A 15,835-nucleotide genomic window follows, 5' to 3' on the forward strand; every position below is an offset into this window, starting at 1 on the left:
GATGAATAAAGTCCTAATTGTTATCTTTTTATTTATATAATAATAATGTGCCAGACAAATATACCAATTACCTGGTCTCAAACTGTGGAATCCCAGTACCACAGTACCACTTCCCAAAACACCCAGACCAGAACAAAATTTAGAAAAGTTCATTTCCCAAATTGATACTGCTGGAAATCGAACTCGGGACCTCCTCATCCAGTGCTCACAGTGCAAACAGACAAAAATCAAATGTAGGTATACGAGAAACGTGACGTATAGTACGTATAAACAGCAATTGAATATATAATGGTTGCTAATGTTGATAATGATGACTCGTAATGGGCTTACGTGCACTTTTATTTAGTTCCACTCAAAAAGTCGCCTGATAAGGTCAAATGAAATGTGGCAGGCAGTATTTGTGGTAAGTTCAAATGTATCGAACAATCAATCGCTCTGAACAGTTTGATGCTCACTGTACTAATTTCTTTTTTGGTTACTATTATTTGACTGTGAATGCCTAAGAAAAAGTTTTGATAATTATAATTTCCGGTTTCCTATTTAATTAAAAATTTATAACATATTTTTTATTATAGCTTATTATTTAAAATGAATATTTTATATTGGAGCATATTTTTAATTACGTGAACTCTTCTTTAAAATCCATTGGAATACTTATTTCTGCTAAGTATGTAATTAAAAAAATTGCGACAAATTTATTTTTATTACTGAGACAATTTAAATAGTTAATAAAATTTAGGGTAGTTTTAAAAACTATGTAAAGTTAATGAATAAAAAAACTCACCAAAAATGGGGAATGAATAATAAAATCAATCTTTATCTTAGCACTGAGCACTACACTATGTTGTCTTAAAAATAAAACACTTGATATTTTTCATGAATTATGTAACGTGATCGGCAAGACCGGGAGCGCTATCTCGCGCGCGCTCCGACCGTTTGATTTTGGAACACTGGGCAAACGAGCAATAGTGAACAAACATTCGGTCAAATTGTTTTAAATTTACCTACACGATGGTGTTGATGAACCTATTACTAGTTAACGTTAAGGTAACTTTCATTTATAGGTGAAACAAGAGTGTATTACTTTGTAGTTAATTTTACTTACGACTATACGCACATGTAATTTTCAAGTTGGAGGGAAGGCATAAAAGTTTTTGGTTAATTATACTAGGTGCAAACTTATTTATAAAAAATTGTATATGTCATTAGACATATTGGCTGTTTAAATCATTGGTAGGTAATATACCTACCTTATTGCGTTAACAAACTATTTAAATAACAACGCTAAGTTAGCACATAAAAAAATTACATATTACAAAATAAAGTTACGTACTATATCACATTCATAATTATCTACTAAAGTGTTTTGTTACTATTATACTAATACGCTGTAAAGCTTACATAAGTACGTAAAAGTACGTACTTAGATATTTAATGCATTTACTGATTACGAAAATCGATCTGATCTTTTTGAGATTATCGCATAGGCAGCGCTACATTCTATTATATGTACGCATGGAGCATATCTTCAATTTTTTTGTATAGAACTTGAGCATGAAGGAGCAGTTATGCTGCGTTCCCACTTTAACGTGACTACGGATAAATGACGTTTACGATTTTTTTGAAGTTATGGCAACAGACTGTCGAGACAATGGGAAGAGCTAGAACGACAGTCGCCTGTCGATAAATAAAACGTCACAATAAGATGTGACGACAGATAATCGCAGTTACTATTGTCGTCACGTTTTATTTATCGTTGTCTCATCTCATCCAACAGAACGTAGAGCCGGCTGCTGTGCACCAAAGGATTCTGTCGTGAAAACGACAAGGCGACTGCTGGGAACCGATAAATTGTCATCATAATCCAATGGGAACAGCAAGACATGGCAGTGGCTCAATGAAAAAAAATCCACGACACAGTCACGCCAGTCAGTCGAGGTATAGGAATAGGCTAGATGTGACAGTCGTCCAACGATAAATAAAACGTTACAACTCATGGGGACGCGTCCTAGAATCAAAAAGATGGGCCCAACTTGTTTGAATATTATGTCATATAAATACATTGTATGTACAAGTATGAAACATTATGATATTTTAAGAAGCGTGTGAGATTTTAACACATACCCTAGCAAATGCAGGCAATAGGCATACGTGCTGTGGTTGAAACAAAAGTAAAATAGACACATGCTGCCCCAGAACGTCGCCTGATGTTAAACTCTAATGTAACCGATGTGTTTGTTTAAAATATAGTAGAATATTAATTGAATCACATTCGTCAGTAATTTTTGAAAACAGGAACTGTTCTACACTTAGAGGATGGAAAAAAAGTCTAAGGTTCTACATCGTTTCCGAACTTAACATAAAGGGTTTTTAAAATAATGAGTACAGTTTTAAAATTCCAATTCAGAGTTAAAATTCCACTAATTACGAATTCAAAGTTATTGTTCAAAGTGATACGAGATAATGTGATTAAAGTGAATGTAAAACATAAATATTGACTCCCACCGCTTAAAAGACTATTTAAAAAACCCAAATGAGTGAACCAAGTTAATTAAGAGGAAGTGAAAACGTAATGTATTAGAATTTTGAACTACAATGGCAAATATTACTGAGGATCCCAATAATTAAACGAAGACATGGCTCAAAGTACTTATATCCAAGCCAAAACTATTAATAAAAAAATAATCGTAATGTCAACGTCGTGACAGTGACATTTCGCGGTGAATTCATTCTACACGTGTTGCTATCGTATTTCGGAAATTCGGATGGTGTTTTTCTGCTAATTACTCATAAATGCAGTATAATACACATTCTCTTTGTATAACATAGCAAAATGAGTCAAAAGAAGGTGCTTCAAAAGCCAACTTTAGCTTACACAAGCAATCCTGACTATCGGAAACCACCAAAAACCGCAAACCCGGTGAGTACCTATTTCATTGTTTATATGCCATTTATTCTTCATTAAACTGTATAAAAAGCTTTGTAAACGCTGAGTACAGTGTTGTACAATAATTTAAAGTGGTTATTACGTATTACAGTATCTACAATGCTTAGGAGCGCCTCATATAGATTCGTTCAACTACATGGTCGCTGATGGCCTTAAAGCAGCTTTAGCTGACTTGATACCGGCCATATTTGAGCTACCCACTGGTGAAAAGGTCAAAATAACCATTGATGAAGCCGCATTCGCAAAACCAAGTGTTCCTATGGAAGCTGTAGGCGTTAAAAACCAAAAAGTACTGCCTACAGAATGCAGGCAAAGAGCTGCGACGTACAAAGGCGATTTTAAGGTTCGCATCACTTTCACGGTTGATGGAAAGAGCATGACAGTTGATAGATCACTTGGTAATCTTCCTATAATGATTAAGGTAAGAGATTTTCAGAATAGTTCATGTTGGTTTAAGGACTTTATTTTCAGACAATATCAAAATTTAATAATTGCATTTGAGGTGTGGAGAAAAGCTATAATATTTGCTTTAATAGGGCTAGTAACAAGATCAACAACATATTTACAAAATACTTAAAACTGACATTTTAAATTGTAATATTCTTTGAGACAAATTGCATTATTAACCGGATTATTACGCCAACTATGACACTGGGTCATCATGACCCAAATTTCATTGATATTTTTTCATAAATTAAAGTAGTCTAGATTTTAATAAACACTTGTTAAAGAAATGTATTTGGGACATATAGTAAAAAAACATATTACCAATATATTGTATAAATAAATGTGTTAATAGTTTTATTTTTGGTAAAGTATTCTGAATAATAATAGTAATATTAAAAGGGCGATCACTCAAACTTAGTACTAGAAATCAGCCTTGTACTTCTTCAATCAGAGATATGGAACTGTAGCATTTATATAGTACTTGATAGACACTTGTGATCCGGGTATATGCAAAATATTTGGAGATATATGCTTGCTCCAAATTATTTAGGTAGAATATTTTCGAGTCTACTAAAACAAATATTTTCTAAGTATATTCTTCCGGGTTAGACAGTATATATATCTGATACTTGCTTCGCCTTCTGAATACCATAAGCGTCACGTCAGTAGTGCAGTTTTCTCTCAGAAATATATTTTTTGACATTGTACATGCTTTGATAGTATATATATTGGTGCCAAATTATCAAATTGATGTCTTTCAGCACGCAACGAGCAGCTAGAATAAGATTAATTAACAACAAACACTCTATAAACAAATAAATGTTAGTTACAAAAATACCATGTCAGTGATGACGTTGGGTCATATTTACCCATTTTGACTTAACATATGTATTACTGGCTGCACAGATTGTTGTTACATGGAGCACACCAGCAATTCGGGTAGAGTGGGGTTATATCTCCAGCAGTGTTGGGCAAAATTTAATTGTTCTGGCAATTAAAGATTGACAATTAATTAATTGTCAATTGCGGTTCTCGCAACTAACAATTGATCAATCGTTAATCGCGTATATCACAATTAATCAATTTTAAATCTTTTCAAAGATTTTGATTAACAATTAACAATTAAAACTGACAATTATGATAAATTTATAGGGCATATGGGGGTGGGTGAGGGGTGTGTTAGGGCTTGGGTTAGGGGTTAGGGGGTGAATTAGACGGGGGGTTATGGGTGGATTAGGGGGTGGGTTATGGGTGGATTAGGTGGTCGGTTAGTGGGTGGGTGAGTAGGTTTGAGTGGGTGAGCGGGTGTATGGGTGAGTTGGGTGTAGGGGGTGGGTAACCCAACCGGCCCCCCAACCGGCCCCCCAACCGGCCCTCCAACTGACCCCCCAACCGACCCATCAACCGACCCCCCAACCGACCGCCTAACCGACCCACTAACCCACCACCTAACACACCCAACACACCCCTAACCCATATTCGTAATGACACTTTTATTTGGTACTTTCGGTTTTAATTGTTAGCTTCAATTGTTTCTTAGAACAATTCAATTCTTAGAACAATTCAATTCAATGGAAATCAATTGCAATTGATTTCAATTGAATTGATTTTTTAATCTGATTGAAATTTAATTGATTAACACCCAATACTGATAGCCAGTTACACATTTAAATCATGAGATCGGTGTTATTAAAAAATATACCTTTTGAAACTCACCTCTGCTATTATTATTTAACCAAATTTTTTTATAACCAAATTATATAACCAAAAGTCATTGGCACTTAATTAAACTTACGAATTTTCAGTCTAAAGTATGCCACCTGGCAGATATGTCTCCAGAGGAATTGGTGGAGCATAATGAGCATGCCGATGAGTGGGGGGGATACTTTGTCATCAAGGTAAGACAATTTAACATCATCAGCTTATTGTCCAAAATATTAATTGCAAGTGTCACTGTTCTGCTGTCCGCTAGGTAAAACGTGGCTAAGTGACAAAATAATTTTTTGAGATATCATAAAAAACCATAACTCACTTTTAGAATATTGAAATTGTTTAATGATATTTCAGCTATGCATCGTTAGGGTATGTTCTGATAAGTCGAACACGTTAACTAATTTTAACTGTTTTTAAAATAGAATTTTGTGTTAGTAAAGTTAGTTTGTGGACGGCAGTGTTGGTGATCCTCTCTACATTTTGCTTTGCACTCAAAGCTGACTCAATGGCTTTACTTTCATACTTAGTTCACATAAGCCGGAACTGTTCACATAAATCATAGTTTTCAGATAAAACATCTTTAAAAATTCTATATTATTGACCTTTACAATTTTTTATAAATATTTTTATGTTTCCTTTAATATTTTGTCTGGTTGTAGGTCTTTTCCATGTAGAATAACATAAACACACTTGTACCTCTTCCACCTCCACTTCCTCCCTTCCAAGTTTGGAAAGGTTTTTCCTATTTAAAATTCCATTCTTTGGTTTGTTTTGCAAAAAAAAAAGAAATACTATATATAGATTATATGTGTATATGCCGTTTCTTTGTCTTTGTTCAATATTAGTATCAATAATAACCAGTGGCGGATGTGCAGTCTTGGCCGCCCTACGCCCCAGATCATGTAGTCAGTACCAGCACCCGTTCAGTAGTTTTTGTGTTTATCGCGATCAGACAGACAGACGTAGTGATGTAGTGACAGACACTACATTATAGATAACATGTCTATATTTTATACATAAAATGGATGAAAGTGATTTAGGAAGATTATTGTTATACGATGTGGTGCAGTGCGCGGCAGGCCATAATGTGCGTGATTAGAATATTTAGGTACTTTGAATTATTTGTTTTTATCAGTGAATTTTTTGTCACGTTTGGCCTCCCTAGGCCCGGGCCTACTGGGCCAAATCCGCCACTGATAATAACAACAACTAGTGGAGTATTTTCACAAGAAATAGTTGAATAACAATAGAATTGATTTAATGATTATGAATGAAAATGAAATATTGCAATAATTTTAGGGCCACGAGCGTCTAGCCCGCATGTTGCTAGTGACACGCCGCAACTACCCCGTGGCAATCAAGCGTTCGGGATGGAAAATGAGGGGCAACCTGTTCTCTGATTACGGCATCATGGTACGATGTGTCACAGCTGACCAAACTAGTACAGTAAGTATTGTATTAAGAATAAATAAATAAAAAAACATAACTGTGTGTCAAGCAGAGTAAAGTACTTGCAATCCTTTAGGATACTTTTCTTTAGGAAAACCAATCGTCATAAGTTGCGCTAGGCATCAATCTTATATACTGTTTGTTTGGCAAACGATTGTATATTTAATAAAGCTAGACTTATGGGGGCCCTCAAATTAGACGTTTGTAGAAGCGCTACAGTGGCGCGTCTGTACCGCTTAAACAATTTTTAGTTCACTTAGAGTGAGACCAGGCGAACGTGATTTTGTGAGTTGTGAGTAATATACTCACATAAATATATTCATATAAAAGTCCGGTTTGTGCCAAACGACGACGCAACATAATATGTTGTCTGCCGACTCACGCGCGTATTTACGACTGAATTTCGGTCGTACTGTGCGACGTGCAGGTGTGGGTAGAGGAAGGGGTGAGAGAAGTGGTCACTTTGGTATTGGATGCGCGTGCGTTGACACGTTTCTTTCTCCATTACACTATATAACTCAAACACCCCGTACAAACGCTTAAAAGGAACTAAATGAAATACGTTCGTCCCCAACCGAATTTCAGTCGAACGCAAACTATGCGATTCACAACTTACAAAATAACGTTCGCCTGGCCGCATCCTAAATGTGACTGCAAAAATGGAGCGCGTGTGTTACGACAGTGTTGCTGCAATTGCGCTTCTAAATATTGTATGAAAGTATGAGATTCCGTATGAGTTAAAGGCGCCCTAAATGTCCACAGAACACAATTAACCTTCTGTACTTTTGTTGTGCAATTACTTGTACTAGCATAATAAAAGAATAATCCATAAAACATAAACTTTACCTTCATTTAGAACAACGTCCTCCATTTCTTGCAAAACGGCACTTGCAAGCTGATGTTCTCGCACCGCAAAGTCATGTACTACGCACCACTAGTGTTAATCATGAAGTGCCTGGTTGACTGGCCGGACCACTACATCTATCGACTGCTGCTGCATGGCAAGAAAAACGACTTGTATTATGTCAAGTGAGTGAACAAAAATGCGTATTCCGTGTGACCCTATTGACAGAGAATACTGTACGTACTGGAATCTTTAAGAGGCTAAGGCCATATTTATTGGACACGAATTTCATCGCGCTCACCCCAAGCGGAGCAATCATGAGTCATGGCAAAATACGCTCTAGTTATTTAGCTTTTACGTTTTAACTTAAATGAGCGTCCGGGCACACGGGCGAGGCTGGCTTGAATTAGGTCTACGCGGCCGCGTTGTTTTATTCAGAGGAATTTAAATGTTGTTGCCTAATAAATAGAATTCAGATTAGCCATTAATGTACATGAAGTCGTGGTAACTGGACCGCGCAAAAACTTTATCCTCGTGTAACTGGACGCTAACGTCACAAATCTATAGACCCTTTCTCCTAGTATCAGTCAAATCCTTTCATGGTGCACGTGATGTGTCAAATATAGGCTCAGACAATAAGTAAAAACAAATATATTTTTCATAGCACTTGCTCGTATTATAACTTGTAGCAAAACTGGGCGGTATTTTTATCTTACTCTCCTTTTAAGACCCCGTGTACGTCAAAATTTACCATTATAATTTTATGAATTGAAGTGATTCAGACTAAGACGATATTACTCCTAAGATCACATAAACGTCCTTCTCGTAGTGAAAATATCGCATTAAAATTTATAAAACTAAGGGTATACTTGCTTGGGCCTGAAGCATTTAAGCCATACTTAGTACGTTTTAATGTACCTATATTAAAAGGATACAGCCCTCGGGTGGTAATTTTTTTTCTGCGCTCCCATTGCCTGCTAGAAACGCAAACAAATTCGCGCCGCGGTCCCAAAAGGTAGTGAACTTTTTGATTTTATTTCTTAAAACGAATGTAAATGCAGTTGACTTTATTTCATTTAACATATTTATGAGATACTCTGCTACGTGTTACAAGGGTGGTAAATAGTCAATAACAGAGGGACCTTCAAAGTCCAAGCCGAAGGCAAAGCTTTAATGGTCCGAACGTTTGTAATTGCTATTCCGTCCGTGTGGCATACAATGTTTTTAATCACTATTGCGAGGGAGTTGAAACATGTATGCCACACTACTGGCGGGACAGCAATTACAAACATTCGGGCCGTTCGAACGTCCTTGTTTGTAATTGTCAACTTACCGCCCTTATAAAACGATATACTACTACACTAGTCAATGTGTGCTTTAGATTCTGTCTATAAAATTCTTTACCCCATATCCAGTTGTGTCCAAAACATGCTTCGTGAGCTCCACGAAGAAAGCCTACACACGCATGAAGAATGTCGTTCGTACCTCGGACGAATGTTCCGACCGAAGCTTCTAGAACTACCTCCGTGGTCCACCGACCAAGAGGCCGCGGACTTTTTGCTCAAACGATGCATCATGATCCATCTGCCGGAGTATAAAGACAAGTTTCATGCTTTGGTCTTTATGGCGCAGAAGTTGTATGATGTTGTGCAGAATAAATGTAAGGTGAGTTGCTTTTTTAGACTTTTATGCTTAGTAAAAAAGGGCTCTGTGAGCGCTATGAGTGCGCGCGTTTAAAAAAAAACTAGTTATGATAGATGACAAATACAAATAGTACACACGCCAGCACATCAAGCCACACATTGACGTATCTTGTTCCGTTGCAATGAAGGTGATTTTCGAACAAAAATGTGTAGTCTGATGTGCCGTTGTCCGTACATTGTGTATTAAGGGCGCTAAATAAGAAACTACTAACGAGAGTCCATTAGAAGCCCGAAGCCGAAGGCTGAGGGTTTTAATGACTCGAGTTTGTATATTTTTACCGCTCGTGCTACATACAATGTTTTTCATCACATTTGCGAGGAAAGAAATACAATGATAATTTATTTCTTGTATGAATAAATATCGTTTCACAACACTACAATGGATTTTGCAATTGGCGGGTTTTATGTTTTTTTTTTCTTGTAAATAGATGGCCAGCTATTAATCCATAGATAATACAACTCGAATGAAAATGTTGTAAAAGGTAAAAACGTAGGCGTTTTTACCTTTTACAACAGCCTTGATATATTATTTATAAAGTAAATAATTTCAAGTACTAAACATACTACTGAATTTGTAAAATTAAACTAATAAAATACATATTATTAAATTTCAAATGTTTATTTCTTTTCTACACTTCAAAGTTATACGAAATACATTCAATTTTTTCTAGAATAAAAACTTTTTGCTTAAGGCTGGAACAAATGCCAGATTGACGAATTAGGCTCTTTTTAATTAAATTGCTTATAATAATAATAGTCCAATAATCACAATAAAAATATATGATTGCTAATAGTCCTTAAATAATTGAATGCATTGAGCAAAACTACAATTTATTAAGCTCTTTTTACGAAATAAAATTTACACTTACGTCCTTCAAATTGAATAAAAATCAATTTCTCTTCACGTGCAAACATCCGTTGTTTATAAAATTTACACGAAAAAAGTGATAATTTAATTTCAAACAGAATGTATTGTTCACTTTTTTTTAACTTGTAAAGTTCATAAGTTGTGTTATTACTTGAAAAAAAAAAACCTTCCCACTCGCGAGGTCTGCGCAGTATTACGCTCAGTCGCCTTTCAGGCTTTGCGACGGGTGGACTGCGCGTGTGTTTTTGAGCGGGTTTATGCCACAAAAAGTTGCTGTTTTTAATTAATTTCAGTTGTAAACACAAGTGAAAGTGTTAAATTTAATTTGTATATACTTGACTTTGTTTTTATATTTTAGATTTTATAAATTAGTTATTTCGTTATATTTACATTGAATCTTTTTTAATAACCACCAAAGACTAGACAATATAGATATGCCGAAATAAAAAACAAATCTAAGTTGAAGAGTGGAATTTGTACAATATACATGCAAATAATATGGCACTGGATGAGAAGGTCTAGGTGTTCTGGAAGAGAAGGTCTAGGTGTTCTGTGTAGTGCCGCGGAGGGAATTCCGTTGCCTTTGGTGTCAGGTTTGATTCCCGGTAGAACAAATTTTTTAAATGAACTTCCTGGACTTGGGTCTGGTCTGGGTTATTGGTAATGCCTATGTTTGGAATAAGTTTCTCTGGCACTCATAAGGAGTACAGGGAGTTCCATAGTTTGAAACCAGGTGGTTGACAACAGAACAGACAAAAGTACATTTCCCAAATTGATTCTACCGGGAAATAAACCCGGGACCAAGAGCTACGGAATACTCTACGCGGTATTACCCAGAACACCTAGTATCAAAAAATCATTTTAAACTGGTTGTACCGGGAATCGATCGACGGGGTGAATTCCGTACATCTTGGTAGATCTACCAAGATGTACGGAATTCACCCCGAGGCACTACCAAGAACACCTAGGCCAAAACCATTTTAGAAAAGTTCGTTTCCCAAATTGGCTCTATCGGGAATCGAACTCGGGACCAAGAGTTACGGAATACACTCCGCGGCACCACCCAGAACACCTAGGCCAAAACCATTTGGAAAAGTTCATTTCCCAAATTGGTTCTTCTGGAAATCGAACCCGCGACCAAGAGTTACGGAATTACCTCCGCGGCACTACCCAAAACACCTAGACCGAAACCATTTTAGAAAAGTTCATTTCCCAAATTGGTTCTACAGGCAATAGAACCTGCGATCAAGAGTTACGAAATACACCCTGCGTCACTACCCAGAACACCTGGGTCAAAACCATTTTAGAAAATTTCATTTCCGAAACTGGTTCTACCGGAAATCAAACCCAGGACCAAGAGCTACGAAATTCACTCAGCGACATTGCCCAGAACACCTAGACCAAAACCATTTTAGAATAGTTCATTTCCCAAATTGGTTCTACTGGCAATAGAACCCGCGACCAAGAGATACGGAATACACTCCGCGGCAGTACCGAGAACACCTAGGCCAAAACATTTTAGAAAAGTTCATTTCCCAAATTGGTTCCACCGGGAATCGAACCCGGGACCAAGAGCTACGGAATACACTCCGCGTGACTACTCAGAACACCTAGGCCAAAACCATTTTAGAAAATTTTATTTCACTGGTACTGCCGGAAATCGAACCCGGAACTTTCTCATGCGTGCTATATGTAAAATCTACAAATCGCTTACAAAATGACCACACACACAGCTTATTCCCGTGAGAAGAAATATTCACTTTATTTAACACATTTGAAGTTCTATATTGTATTGCTATTTCCAAAGTTCGCCGTAAGCAGTCCGATGTCGCTCAGCTAATGTTTGCCTTTCAAAGAAATATACCTTATACTCCACTTCAATTAAACTATTTGTTTTTAAAATTTTATTGAATTGATATTCAATTATTTTTTGTGAAATTACTCCACTAGTTTGTTGTAATCATTCATACAAAGATCGAACACTCAGAAAAAATTCCTTCGATCCGGTCGGATTCGAACCGACGTCTTCTTGCATACCGTGCCAGACGCTATACCAACTAAGCCACGGAACGAACCAACGGACCCAACGAATTCTTCTATGTGCTTGCGTCGTGTCTTTGTATTTGGTTTTTCAACGACTTTTTAGTCGTAGCACCATCTATGAGAAATCTATGAAAGATTTATCACCCAGTTAGTACCTTTACAGCTACTAGTCCTGGCGAGAGATGTCGCTATTCACTGTATTTTTAATTTTTAATGAATTGATATTCAATTATTTTTTGTGAAATTATTCCACTAGTTTGTTGTAATCATTTATACAAAGATCGAACACTCAGAAAAAAATTATAATAATAATAATTAATAAACTATTTGTTCTCGCTATTTAGATTTTGACGCTTTTTAATGTTAACAATTTAGTTAATAAAGTACCTATTTGATAGTATATTTATTTAACCTCGCGCTAAGTACGTAACGTTATACTGTACTGTGTACTTTTATTGGTGGAATTTCCAGAAGTTAAAAACAAATTAGTCGTATTGGTCGTAATCATTTTTATTTTTTTAATTATTATTAATCTTACGTATTGTATAAAACAAATTGAATAAATAATACATAAAAGTTATACTTTCAATGACACATAATTAATTAGTAAATATTGACGTTTGTTAAATGTATTTAAAATAAAAGTATTAGTTTTAATGTTACTACTCTTTTTTACTTCTCCTTTATAATTGAAAATAGCAGTATTAGTTGTCAATTGGTAAGATGTAACAATCGAATCATTGCACGATTTACCTAATACTTTCACTATTTATGGTATTACGATTTTGACCCTAAAATATTATGTAATGTTTATTTTTACGATGGTTTATTCTCGAATGTCTCCGAGGGAACAACAACGTAGGTATAGATTGCAAAAAAACACTTATGACTCGTCTGTATTCTAATTTACAAGTTATCTTTATTTGACTTTGTGTAAGTACAGGCGAGTGGTCGATAGATGGCGCATGAAATTGTTACTACTGCTTTGAGGTCAAATCGTCAGTCATTCGCGACTGTTCAAGCCTTAATCGTGACGTATAAGTGCAATGCAATTAAGCAATGAAAATCCCCATGGGCGTAATTTAGGACATTAAGGCCGACTTTGCCTGCATATCATGACACTATTTACGAGCTAGTGTGATGAAAAGTGATTTTACTTTTCTGTGAGTTCGATCTTTGTATTCATAATCATAGTTATTTTTTATGATGCAGGTAGAAGGCGCCGACGCAGTAATGGTACAAGAACTGCTGGTAGGTGGACATCTCTACCTCCAGGTGTTGAAGGAACGACTACAGATGTTGCTGTATATTGTGAAGGCGAACATTATGAAAAGGGCGCGAGCGGGCAAACGACTTGTTATGTCTACGGTTAGATTTTCTTTTGGGTTTTCTTTTAAGATTGGTATGTTTACTAATCTAATTACACAGAATCGTCTACATAAACGAATTGACAACTTAATCTTGTAACAGACAGCTCAAAACGGCAAGAACCTAACTCAGCTGATCGCATTACATATTCGGATTAGATATCAGCTACTCGTATGCCTTTTTAAATAATTATCACGTTCTACCTGTCATCTTGTATATTTCATCATCACTATGTCTTTATTTTCAACAGAAAGAGCTCCAACAAATACTGCGCATGGCAGGCAGTCTGGAACAGAAGATGGAGACATTCCTAGCTACAGGCAACGTCCCCTCCAACAATGTAAACCTCGCTCAGTACAAGGGGCTCACAATTGTCGCAGAGAACATCAATAGGATGCGGTATATGTCGCATTTTAAGTGAGTATACAAAATGGGTTACCTTTTTAATGGGATTTAATGCCTGTAAGACATTTTAGACTAGCAACCCATTTGTTAGTAAGCATCAGCACCGCGTCCTTACTAGATGTTTTATATAGGATATTGTCAGCATGCTTAATGTTGAAGAGAGCCGTAGTAGTAATAGTTAATGATGGGTAAAACCTCGTCTTAAAATATCGTGACCTTAAAATAATAATAATAAAAGTTTGCTTTGTATATGGCAGATCGGCCATAATTCTCGCAAAAACATGTAACATTGTATGTATTATGGGCACAATTGACGCCTTTGCCACCTTAAGGATTCTTATTGCGTGCAAGCAAAGGCGGTCATTACCTACCACTAGCAGCTCGCCTGATCATGTTAACCAATAGCGACAATGTTTTCTGAGACTGAGTGAATTTAGCCAGTATGACGGTTAATGACATGTACGAAAGAAGAATGGCGAAAGCTGACCCAATATAAAAAAAAATATCAACGAAGAGACGTTCATGAACTTTGCTAGTATAATTTTACGTTTCAGTTTATGCCTAGTTATCAATATATTTTTGGATGGTTTTATAAATCCGGAATAAAGAAATTGTAAAATACTATATTTTAGAATAAATGCAATAACATAACGCATTAGACTCACTTCGACCATAGGTTTCATTTTAAGCATGATTGAATATTTACTTACCTAAAATATTGGTTATTTTATTGTACACACATAAAACATAGCTATAAAATACCTAATCAATTAAACAGTAATAACATAGAGTAAAAAATAAAACACAATGTGAAAAAACGTTTATACTATATTTAAATGATATAAGAAAGTTAGCAAAGGAACGTTTTAGCTACTTCACTTCACTTTTTATTTTTATGGCTCCATCATTATGAGAAATGATGATTTTGCCAATGTCACGGTTGAAAGAAAAAAAAACAAAACAGAAAAAAATACGCTGAGCTCTAATAGGACATTAACCGGTGTTTAAGAGTTGGTCCACGGGAGTACACAGTTGAGAATCTAAAACAAAAGACAGCACAAACATGTGTTTATAAATATGTATATGTTATTTAAGTGGATAAATTTACATAGAGTAACAATATGGGGGAAGAACACTAAAGTTAAGAGGTTATTTATGTTAATGGGGCGGGGGAATTTTGGAAGAAGTAAGTTATAAAGTGGAACAGCAATATTAGGGCAATTGAAAAAAATGTGTTCCAATGTACCCTCTTCTAGGCCGCACTCGCACAGAGAGTGATCTCGGACTCTGATTTTACGCAAAAATACAGGTGTGCAAACATGGCCTAAGCGCAAACGTATAATGGTGGAAGTGACGTTTTTAGGCAAATCGCGACGTTTAAAAAACCAGGGTTTAGTGGGTAGATTTGGTTAGAGGTTACCATAGCGTCTACCGACAGTTTGTCGTGATTCCTGCCATAGGTTCGACCAGGAGGCTAGCATTTGGGGTTTGGTCATGGCGAGCAGATCTCTGGGAAAGCACTTATGATATTTGCATACGCCAATTCTTGTCGCATCCTTTGCAAAGGCGTCTACTGCTTCGTTGCCACTGATCCCACTGTGACCGGGAATCCAGGCCAGAGTTACCTCAATTCCCGCACAGTGACATCGGTACAGAGCTTCCTTAATTTGGAGGGTGATAGAGAAATTGTCTTTGGAATGAAACGGTAGCTTAATAATGTCTTGGAGGCAGCTTAGTGAGTCTGAGAAAACCAAACATTTATTAATTTTATGGGACTCAATAAAATGGTTTCAAGTATTGCGATAGCCTCTCCAGAAAAGACCGAATTCAGATAGGGGGATTTAAAACTGAGTACGACATTGAGCCTCTTGCCAATGTCAATGTCACATTGTGAACAGTGTGACCATTTGTAGCAGATTTCTGCCATTTAGGCAGATTTAATTTTTATTCATTTTCGTTGCGGCAGAACCTCCTTAAAACGTTATCATGTTTTATTAAATGTGGCAGAGTTTGGCAGGTTTGAGAATATTCAACAAGTTCTTTATTAT

At 36.2% G+C, this 15,835-nt stretch overlaps 2 protein-coding genes across 3 annotated transcripts in view; one reads left to right on the forward strand and one right to left on the reverse strand.

The window, feature by feature from the left end:
- LOC113232369 (facilitated trehalose transporter Tret1-2 homolog) overlaps positions 1-7,531 on the reverse strand; it is a 38,942-nt gene extending 31,411 nt beyond the window's left edge. Inside the window, exon 1 of one of the 2 annotated variants that reach the window (XM_026467055.1) lies at positions 7,403-7,531. The gene's annotated coding sequence lies outside the window, so the exon portion shown is untranslated. Of the gene's footprint in view, positions 1-784; positions 975-7,402 lie in introns of those variants that run through there. The other variant, XM_026467051.1, reaches the window with a different exon arrangement.
- The window catches only part of LOC113232368 (DNA-directed RNA polymerase I subunit RPA2), a 33,837-nt gene continuing 20,835 nt past the window's right edge, over positions 2,834-15,835 (forward strand). The window contains exons 1-8 of the mRNA XM_026467050.1: positions 2,834-2,920; positions 3,039-3,368; positions 5,200-5,292; positions 6,407-6,553; positions 7,413-7,585; positions 8,816-9,065; positions 13,227-13,382; positions 13,633-13,799. Coding sequence (XP_026322835.1) covers positions 2,834-2,920; positions 3,039-3,368; positions 5,200-5,292; positions 6,407-6,553; positions 7,413-7,585; positions 8,816-9,065; positions 13,227-13,382; positions 13,633-13,799 — 1,403 coding nt within the window. The remainder of the gene's footprint in view (positions 2,921-3,038; positions 3,369-5,199; positions 5,293-6,406; positions 6,554-7,412; positions 7,586-8,815; positions 9,066-13,226; positions 13,383-13,632; positions 13,800-15,835) is intronic.

The sequence above is a fragment of the Hyposmocoma kahamanoa genome, unplaced genomic scaffold (assembly GCF_003589595.1).
Source record: "Hyposmocoma kahamanoa isolate Upper Pololo Valley unplaced genomic scaffold, ASM358959v1 76, whole genome shotgun sequence".
In the NCBI taxonomy this organism is placed as follows: Eukaryota; Metazoa; Arthropoda; class Insecta; order Lepidoptera; family Cosmopterigidae; genus Hyposmocoma; species Hyposmocoma kahamanoa.